At 43.2% G+C, this 10,717-nt stretch overlaps 1 protein-coding gene across 1 annotated transcript in view; it reads right to left on the bottom strand.

The window, feature by feature from the left end:
* The window catches only part of PKD1L2 (polycystin 1 like 2), a 35,150-nt gene extending 24,433 nt beyond the window's left edge, over positions 1-10,717 (bottom strand). The window contains 10 exon segments of the mRNA XM_027907578.1: positions 159-276; positions 1,145-1,191; positions 1,918-2,079; positions 3,102-3,506; positions 4,163-4,392; positions 5,394-5,541; positions 5,959-6,069; positions 6,803-6,988; positions 9,585-9,749; positions 10,315-10,717. Coding sequence (XP_027763379.1) covers positions 159-276; positions 1,145-1,191; positions 1,918-2,079; positions 3,102-3,506; positions 4,163-4,392; positions 5,394-5,541; positions 5,959-6,069; positions 6,803-6,988; positions 9,585-9,749; positions 10,315-10,717 — 1,975 coding nt within the window.

A 10,717-nucleotide genomic window follows, 5' to 3' on the forward strand; every position in this document is an offset into this window, starting at 1 on the left:
GTAAGGTGGAAGGACATCCTTCATGTACAGTGAGTGGCAAACTTTAAAGCCAGAGAACAAAACATCCTTTAGTCAGATTTTCACCACGTGACCTGACACGACAGTGAGTTTGTTATTCATCAAAATAATGGTGAAAAAAGTCCAGGAAATTCCCATACCACAGGACCAGAGAAAACTGGAATTCCTGGTGTTGTCTGGCCAGCCAAGTGTAACAGTTGTGAAAGGATCCACGTGGCGACTCGGTCTAACATAGATTTTGGCTTCTCTTTTGTGATCCTAAATAATAATAATAAATGCATCAGTTAGGACAGGAGTGTGTATAGACACACACAAATCTTGCTTCTTTGAAATGAAAAAGATCTGAAAGTTTAGCCCCCCAAATGACTGGATGCAGATGTGCAGTTTAAATGGTCTGTCCCTGGACACGACAGCTGTAGATAAAGAGAGGTAGCTGAGTTTGTCTTTCTGTGCAACAAACTGTAATAAACTTGGCTTTGAATTCAATTTATATTCCTCTGGTGCAAGATATTCCTATAGGAATGCTGTAAAGCACACTGCCTTCTTGTGAAGCATCATATCTCCTGTAGCAGATGTCTGTCTGCTGGTGTTACAGTTACAAACCAGACCCCTAAGATGATAAAATATTCTATCTGGCGTTTTTTATTCTTTAAATTTGGACAGCTGCTAGCAACTGATGTATCCTTAACTTCTTAGTTATCCTTAACTTTCTTAGTTTTGGGGTTTTTTTCATTGCAAAGTAATTTATACATTCCAATATAGAAGTGGAAAACACTTGGAAACAATATAAAAATATATTAAATTCTGCTCAAAGAATCACCCTTCAGAGAGAGGTTTGCAATATCCAAGTAGATTAATTAAAAATTAATCCAAACAAATTTCAACTTCCAAAAACTGAATGGCTGGGAAAAGTTCATTTTCTCTAATCTTTTGTTTATAAATTGTAGATTGAATGCCTGCAAACACATTTTCCTTCAAGACTTTTGGTGTAGATTTTGTGTTAAACCATTTGGGGCACACAACACCTGGTCCCTAATCTCCTAAGCCATGAATACTTCTCTCCAGTGTCTTAAGAAAAATTTATATGTATTTCAACTTTAAAGACAGATCCTTAAATAATACTTACACTTGCCTTTGGGATATTTGTTTTGTAGCTGCCTTCTTCCTTAGAATCTGTTTAATGAAAAAAAAAAAAAAAAAAAAAAAAAGGCAGAATATTTTCATGCTACCTGTAAAGCTTTCAGACATCCTCAGTGAATATGACTTAAATGCACAGGATTTGGCTACTGACAGTGTGAAAGACAGGGCTGGAAGAGTCAGACTCTAAAGCTGTGATAAACAGTCAAATTAAATAGGTAAAACTGTGACAACAAGCTCATCACAGGCTGTGAAGATGATCCTGATTCTTCACACATAATGTAAATCAAAATACATTCACAGAAGGTGATGGAGTTTCATTGATGTACGAAGAAAAATTGGGGGAGGGAGCACTGGAAAAGTTTCAGTACAATTAGAGCTAAGGTTACTTTATTCCTGGTGTAATCTGACTTTGTAAATGTAAGGACGAGCCATCTACAAGCATTTAGTGACAGCAATTATGAGGCTGCAGTGATGCAAAGACTTTCTGGTTTCAAAGCTGTGTCCCGAGCCATAAACTCCACTAATCACTTCTAGGACAAACAGCAAATGTGCAGTGTGTAGCATATGCAGGGTGATGCTAATTTACGACTACTTCAAAGTCAGGGAATCTGCCTTCATCAGGAAGAAGCCTCCACAAAATTTTTCAGCACTGTTGCTGGAGGGAAAGCAATTACTGGATGCAAACTATAAATATTCCATTAAGGGCTCTGATTGCAAAAAGTGTCCTCAAAACCAGCACTGTCAGATTATTGCAATTACCTCTTTTATGGGAAGAGTTTGCCAACACAGTGATGAATCCAAGATCCAGACTCATGTTTGAGAAGGCATTCTTGGCCACCACTTTCACTAGGAAAATACCTGGAGAAGACAAATGGCCACTTAAGAGTAGCAGTGGGACCAGTCCATCAGGTTTGGGGTATAATCATCATTTGTATAGAAAATCCTATTTTTTTTTTTCTGTTAAGAGTTTTCAGGGGATTTTCTGATTGGTGTCCACTGCTGAAAAGTTTTTCAAGGAATATTCTCCTTTATCTCAACTTCTAATAACCCATCTGCCTTTGTTCCTAGCCCTTGCCACGCTGTTCTTTGCCAGCTGTTTGTATCATCACACAGTAAACTAGAGGTGCACAAATACTGGAGTCCAAATGAGTTCAGGCATCTTGAGCGAGCAGCTGCCTGGTTGGAAAATTTCTGCCTGAAAGAAAGGGATGTTCAAATGGGTACAGGAAGACCTAATAAAACTTTTAATATTGAATAATTTTAAAACATCAAATGAAATTATAATTAGCTTCTACTGTTCCAGCCTTGGCATGGGATTGGAATAGTTCATTAGAGGAGGAAATTTTTTTATCTTCTGCCACTGAATTAACTCCTAAGCACAAACTCCTTAATTTCACATTTTAAAGGCCTTGATTGCTTGATAATGGAAAGAAAATATTACTTAAAAGCTTATTCATAATTAACTCCCACGAAAACTATGTGTTGGAAATGTGCACACAGAAAAGCTCCCCTTTTCTTTGTCACCTCTACTGAGAACTCCTCAGATTGTTAATTCCTTCAGCGTAAAATGCAGAGCAGTCTAAACTTGAAATGTTACACGTGTGAACAAAAAGGAGGAAAACACTTTGTGACTCAGGAAAACGCCCTCATCTGTACTTGAATCAGATTGTGTCATAAAAAAATAAACCCTATGTCTTTTCCATGGCAAGGCTCAGGTGGAGCTTTGCTTTCAGTCTCCGTGGAGAGGCCCATCCATCAGCTCAAGGTTTTTTAGCTCCCTCACAAGTCAGCGCGACCGTGCCACTCCCACCGCTCTGCAGACCGAGCCTGGCGGTCAGAAAAGCCCCCCAGTTCAGCTGTACATTATTGTCCCCCAGCCCAGGATGCTGTGACTCCCTCTGGGAGCTCCAGTGGGAAGCAGGGGATGGGTGGGTGGGCCGTACCTTCCGAGTGGGTGGGAACGAGGTAGGTGCGAGGCTCCCCACGAGGCCCATCCTCGGTGTGACAGCGAGTCTCGTTCGAGCCCGTCACCTCAACCGTCACCTCGTCCGGGGCACCTCGATGCACAGAGACATTCACCTCCATGTTGTCCCCCACCTGCAGAGTGTGGGAAGCCAGCACAGCCTGAAGACCAGATATTGGCTCCACTAAGTGAACGGCCAAAGTCTCGGAGATCTCCGAGGCTGTGGTGCTGCTGGACGCTCGGATTTCCAGCTGATGCGTCCCCGGGCCCAGCAGCTCTTGAGAGGCACTGTCCAGTGTCAGGTTGTGAGGGGCAATTCCTTCCTTGGCACTGGATTCAGCCAGGGTGATGTTATCTGCTACCATAGTGTAGGTCACTCCGCTGCCTGCGAAAACACACACCAAAAAAATTCCTCACCGCTTGTGGAACAGGCCAAGCAATTCCAGTGGCTTTGTCCAGCATTCCAGTCACAAGAACTGCAGCAGTGCAGTCTTTTTTAATAAAGTCACTTTGGGTGACTTTATGGAAGTCTGTCATGTGTTTCCTGCTGGTACTGTTTGGGCAGCCAAAAGAATTCATACAATACTGAATTTTATACTGTGGTTTCCAGACACTGGAAGTGACAAAGAAACGTCCACCAGCAAATGTGCCCAGCTCAGCGTGGAATCCTCTAACCCTCAATCAGAGAAGCATTCCTGTGAATTTCTAACTTCAAATACAGAAATATTCTGACTGGTATCCTGTGGATTTATATGACTAAAGTTAGAGTTCATGCTCTGACAGAGCTCACGCTCTGTCAGAGCATGAACTCTAGCCATATAAATCCACAGCATTTATATGACTGATGCTCTGTCAGCTTTGTAAATAGGAAAAAAAATCATTTATACTTATGATTTAGTGGTGAAATATCTCTGAGAGAGAAGCCCTCCAGTGCAGCTGGGAGCATTCAGCTGCAGGAATGAGAGGAAAATCATTCTTTAAAAAGAAGGATGGCATAATATTTAACCCGCCCTTGAAATCACGCAGAGGAATTACCCTCACCTCCATTGAGTTCCACCTGAATCCACAACACCTCCCCATACAGAGCCTGGCAGGGAGAGCTGCTCCCAGCTCCGTGCTGGCTGTAGCACCCAGTAATGCTGAGTTGATCCATCTTGTCCTGGACTGTCACCTGCCTCTGGGCCATCACGTGCCATTCGCTGGTGCTGCACTCCACAAAGACAGTGAACTCTCCAGGAGAGGAGTATCTGTGTGTGATGTTGCTGACCAGTCTGGAACAGAAAGAGAACATCTGCTCCTTGTGGAAGACTGTCCTGGGAAGTCCATCACCCTAAATGGTTACGCTGGTCACACTCCCAAATTTCTGACCTGGCTCAGCAATCCTGCAATCACTGCAATCCCTTGTTTATTTGCATGGAGTTTGTAGGGTTGAAGATTGTCCCCTTCCTAATACCTCCTGGTATCAGGGTGGTAATTCTCAAATCACATCTCTAAGGGTGGGTACATTTTGCTGTCAGGTAGGGAGATGAGTTTTAGGTGCAGCTGCTTCTCTCCTTGCCCATGCCAGCAAAAGCATCTCTTCACTCTTGGGTCTGGTGCAGCTCCAGTCACCACAGCAGTGGGAGATGAATGGCTGTGGGGGTTGCTGTTACCACTAACACACATGGGGGATGGTGCAAAGAGCACTGATATCCTTCCTGAATGACAAACACCATGGAAGGCAAATCAGTGATATTGCAGACGCTTTTCTCTCTGAACTCCTTAGATTCTTACCATAGTATCACCCAGCAAATGCAAAGATCAGGACTCATCATCCCTGATAATGCATATTTCTCAGTAGGTGTTTGAATGAAGAAACATTCTGAAGAAAGTTTAGTGTTTCTAGTGCATTTTTGAGTTTCATTCTTTTACTCTTGTTTTCCTTAACTCAAGTGGGATTCCATCAGTAGATAAATAAATTTCTAGAGCCCTTCTCTGTCATTCCCAGCACTAGGACAACATCAGTAATTTTGAGTCTTAGGATCTGGAATAAATTCTCTTAGAAATAGGAAACACTTGTTATAATAAACACAAGAAATATTGTGGTTGGCAGCTTGACATAAAATTGTGTAGTAACTTCAAAAGAGGGTTCTCCAGGTCCAAGTGTCTTGTATTTATGGTCTATTATTAATCTACTTAATTTTTAACATATTTATGAGTCTTGAAATATTCAGTAAAGTGTGAGCAATGAAATGGAGTGTTTGTCTGATGACACAGGAAGGATATATCTTACGTTGGAGGGTAGTAAGGATCAATAGTGTGACCATCTCCAGTGCTGATGGTACAGGAAAGGTTGCCAGAATATGGTGAGAGCAGCCAGTTCAGACTGACCGTGACATTTTCAGAGACAAAACATGTATCTGTCACCACCAGCTGCAGACCTGTAAAACAGAATGACAGAATTCCAGGCCAGTGTTTGTTGCCTGCATTTCTTACATAATTCAATTCATTTTCCTGCACTGAGAGCCAGCCTGCTCCAAACCAGAGCTGCTGCTGATTTGTGTGCATTAGTGCTGTGACAGGGAGCTGATTCTTTTCCATACCTACTCATCAAGATCCCTGTTGGACATGATTTTATTCAAGCGTGTTTTATGTGTCTGGATTTCCAAGCTTTGTATTCTATCCAAACCCCCTCAGTTAGGACAGGGAATCTACATTTTTGTGCTTATAGTGGCCACTGCTATTCCATTTCTTCCCTGAGGATGGAGAGGTGATCTTTAAGATAAATATCAATGGTCACAATATTCCAGCAAAGAGCAGGGCAGGCTTTTGGTGTTACCAAACCCCCTCCCTCTTACCTTCTCTGCAGTGGTACTGAATAGACAAATAGCTTCCCCAAGCTGGACAAGGATCCCCAAAGAAAGTGCCATCTGCTGTCACCTGGCAGGCCTGGAGACCGTGACACTGGCCTGGAAAGAAGGAGAGCTTTGTTTCAATGGGTGGGGTTTGTTTTTGACCGTCACAACAGAGAAACAAGAAGCAGAGGAGAAGCAGTGCCATGTCACTGATTGCTGGACAAACTTCCACATCACTTTGGCTTTAGTGTGTTGCTTGTAGCCTGGTATTTCTTAGCATCGTTTCATTTTATTGGAATGAAGCTGAGTTAGAGGAGGTAAAAAAGCCCAAAGAATCCCCAGGGGACGGGTCACAGCCTGGGAAGCAGCAGAGCCCTTGGCCCCAGCAGGCTGGCTGCTCCACACATGGAAGGCAGCAGCAGGTCCCTCCTGCCCTCGTGTTCCCGTGGGTATCAACCCTCCTGGGTTGGAGTTGGGTTTGTCTAGATGTGTCCCCTCCCATCTCTGCCAAACTGGCATCTCCCATTGAGTTTGTCACACAGCAAGAGGAGCCAGGTACACCTTTGTTCTCCATTTGCTCCTTCTCTGAATCTTTGCTCCTCACAAAGTCCCTCCTTTTGCTTCTCCTCCCCTTCTCCAAATCTTCTTTCCTCACAAAGTCCTTCCTTTCCATCCAGCCTCCTGCAGGAACCTCCTCCCTGTCAGAAATTCTCAGTGATCCCCTCCACTTTAGGAATAATCCACTTTCCCATTCTCTAACTCTACTGAAACACAAATTAAAGTTACTTTAGGGATGGGGAACTTTGGCACCTACTCTTTGTTTCTGACCAGCACTGCCATAAATTACCTGCTACTTCATCTTTGACACTGCTCCAGCTGCAGCTTTCATCTGTGTCCTCTTGGAGAGGAGTGTCAGACACACAGTAATGAGGGGTCCTTCGTCCATAGAAGCTCTCTCCAATCTCAATAACTTCTCCAGATCCACACTGTACAGTGGCATTGTAATTATCACAGGCAATGCTCTGGCCAGATTCTAGTAGGAAAAAAAACCCAAACACCTAACTTTTTGCATTTCTGAAAAATCCTGTTACAATCCTACTGCATGTCCCCCTTTTTTTGTTTCTCTTTCTTCCCTTTTCTCCCTTTCTAAGCTAAAAAAATGAAAAAAAAATTATTTAAAAAAAGTCAAAATTAATAGATTTATGTTTTTACTGCCTTAAAAAATCGAGGACATTTTCAATAAACAAAAATATTTTAATCTAAAAAGTAAACTTTGTTTTTTTTTTTGCAAAGTCTTAGCATTTGTTTGACTTGCAGTACTGGAAGGTTTAAAGTTACTTCCGAAAGAGCCTTGTGGCGCTGTGGGATTTGCATAATATTCAGGCAATTGCTGAGGAGAAGAGTTTGCATGTTAAGCATGGGAGCTGATCCCATCTGTGCTCCAGAGACACCTTTGTTCCTGTGTGATATCTGACTGACTTCACCCAGCAGGGCTGCTCAGATGAGTAAGGTCACAGCTCTAAATGCATACACCTCATTCTTTGATTAATCTGGGACAGTTAATTATCTTTCAGAACTCTCAGTGTCCTGTAGCAATCAGGATACTTCACACCCCGAAGAGGAGGATGTGAAAGCTGCTCCCATGTGGGAGTGTTGTAAAAAAGAATGATTTTGTTTCAGCTGTCCCAGGTTTAAACATTGTCCTCCAGTTGCTGTTTGGCTCATTCCCCTCAGGTCCCTTGGTTAACTGTGCCAGTGTGTGCACACTGCAAGAATTGTGTGCTATTGTTATTTAAAGGCTAAGCCTGGCTGTAACTATGGCAACATGATCAGTTTACAGATTAGGGCTCTCTAAATAAGCTTGAAAAATAACTTGCTGTTCAATTCTAGCCCAGACTATTATCTCGTGCTTTTTTTTGGTTCTTTACTTTATATAAAGATTTCCTGCAGTATTTGCTGTCTCAGCAACTTTGACGTGGAAAGGTACACAAAACCTGCTTTGCATTCCTGGGTATTTACTGCAATAAATTGCTAACCCACAGAGCACCAAAGGGTGGGATTGAAATAATAAAACCCACAAATAATGCTCAGGTAGATGGGCAAAGAAAGGACAAAGACAGAACACTGTCTGGTCGTTTGATTGTGCAAATTTTCCTAGCTCAGATGATCAAGCAGACAAGTTACCAGGCATCAGAGATATTAAATATTGGTACTATTTGGAGCCACTGTTCATTTCAGTGTTTGTGAGCACCAACTCCCAGTAGCCACATGTGAGGCTGTTAAATACCACTCACCCATTTTACAGAAAAACTGAGGCACTGTCAAGTGGTGGGAATTTCCAAACATTTAACACCCAGAGAAGCTAATGAAAATATTTCCCATTTCTTTGGGGTATTGGATCTAATTCTTTGCATGCAAAACTGGTAAAAGAGGACTCTGTTATTGTAATTTGTGTTATGTGTGAATGCACATGGGCCACAGATACTGAAAACAAGGCTGTAATTGCCTCAACAATCTGGTTTCCTGGGTAGTGGAATGATGGATGTAGTGTAGGATATTGTTGCCCAATAATGCAAACTCCCTTTGAATTTAATGGGCTCTCAGTCAGATCCTATGGTAACAGATGATAGTTTCCTTGCAAGCAGACAGTTGTCTACCGTGGCTGTAATGGAAAAATAATTTTAGCCTGTTTTTGCAAGGAAAATAAGCTTAAGGGATTGCGCTGGCTGCCAATTTCCTCTCCCCCAGTCATTTGTAATGTTAGTCATCTTCAGCCAAATTTGATGTATGGATATAAACCTTAAAACACCCTAAAATTTAATGAAAAGCAATTGCTAGGGAGAAGAGAAAGAGCTACATCACTGCCTCTGTTAGGACTGGGGATAACATATAACCCTGTTTATCTGTTCCACGATGTGGGATTCAAGTGGCCAGCACACACAGCTGGAGCTCTGCAGCAGCTGCAGGGGAGGGAGCTGAGGGAAGGAAAAGGATTTGCAGAGGTGGGACGTGCTGGGGATTTGGGAGTGAACTGGGAGTGCTGAGGAGGAGGGTGGGGAGGGGATATGGAACAGAAAATCAGGAGAGGAAGTAAAACATTATTAGCTTTGCTTGTTGTGGAACAACTTGGCATTTCTGTCAGAAGGAGTGGAGTGCTGGACCAGGGCAGCAGCACTGTCAGGGCTTGTGGAAACCTGTACTTGCTTGATTCAAGAGCTTTTTACATCAGTGAGCCCACAGCCAGACTGTCCTTCCAGTGCTCGTGACCTCAGCTCCAGTTACAATTTAAAGAACTTCTGTACAACATGTGAGGAACACAAATCCCCCTCATATCTGGATGTTGAATGGGATGATATTGCAGCCATTCCTTTCCAGGACTGTTTGTTCCAAGTCACAATCTGAGGGACACAATGTCTGTAGATTTTCTGTCTCAGCACTAAGATGTAATCAGGAATTACAAGTTCCTGTCTGCTTCCTTAACCAGGGAAGCCCTTGGACTTCACCTGATGGAAGGGTCTAGGAAGATTGGTGAAGTTATTGCCCAGCTACTTTGAAAGCTGCAAGGCAATTTATGCCCAGTTGTGGTCACGGCACACTCACTCTGCTGTTCCAGCTCTTGTGTACCTTACCAAACTCACAAATGAAGTCAAATTCCTGGCTGCAATTTTCAGTCACACCCCACTGATACTTGGCATTCTTCAGGATGTACCCACAGGTGGGTGAGATGGAAGATGGCTGATCCTTGTACCAGTTAGTGTAGCTCACATTTGAAGTGTCCAGCCAAATCATCGACCCTGTGAGCAAAGAAATTGTGTCCTGAATGTTTATTTTCCACAGTAATTCAATTAAGAGTCAGAGCCTGCAGAGCAGGATTGTAGCCCTGCTCCTACTGAAGCAGAGGTGGTTTAGCCTGGGTAAGGATCTCCAATTACATTTTATATTGAACCTGATACAATCATTAAAAGAGACACTGCCACTTTGTCCTGTGCTCCCAGCCTCAGGATTCCACCCTTTCTCTTGCATCAGACCTTGCAGCACTTCCTCGTGGGATGAATTGGCTCAGCCTGCTCTTCCACCGGAGATCTAACCCAGCATATTTGTTCCACTGGGTCAGCAGGCTGATCTAATTCATCATGTGTTCACACAACCACAAGATCCAGTGGAAAGGCTGATAATATGCAACTGGGAAGTGAAGCAGGCAATTAAAAACACCTTGCTATAGATCTGAAGATACAGCAACAAAAGACAGAGGCTTCTCAGCAGATATCTACGAAGAGACTAATTGCATTTTCTACCATGTTAAGAAAGCATCATGGGTTGATACAGATTAAAAGGAGATGTGATTCTAAAACCACCTACCGTGAGTAGTTTCATTTGGCGAGGAGTTTGAGATCAATCCTATCCACCACTCCTGCTCCTCAGCAATGTGTTTTTGCAAAAACTCTTGCGTTTCCTCATTCTGAATAAAGACAAGGTGCCCTCCTCCTCTCTCACACCAGCTCTGGGCACTTGTGAAGGTTTGCTGGAGCCTCACAAACTCATAGCAGGAGTGGTTGAAAGCTTGCTGGTACTTTGAGCAGGGGGTTCCTTCATCATCAGTTCCTTCATCATCAATTCCTTCCTCCCCAGCCAAGCCTCCAGCAAGAGCAATCAGAACTGCAACCCCCAGCCACATTCCCAGCTCAGTGCCCTGCGTGGCTCTCGTCCTGCTTACCACACCACCACTCCTTTTGCTGCCTTCTTCACAAGCTTGGGATGTCAT

Source organism: Empidonax traillii, unplaced genomic scaffold (genome assembly GCF_003031625.1).
Source record: "Empidonax traillii isolate 1590-97213 ecotype Southwest subspecies unplaced genomic scaffold, ASM303162v1 scaffold1494:size100556, whole genome shotgun sequence".
NCBI classification, from domain to species: domain Eukaryota; kingdom Metazoa; phylum Chordata; class Aves; order Passeriformes; family Tyrannidae; genus Empidonax; species Empidonax traillii.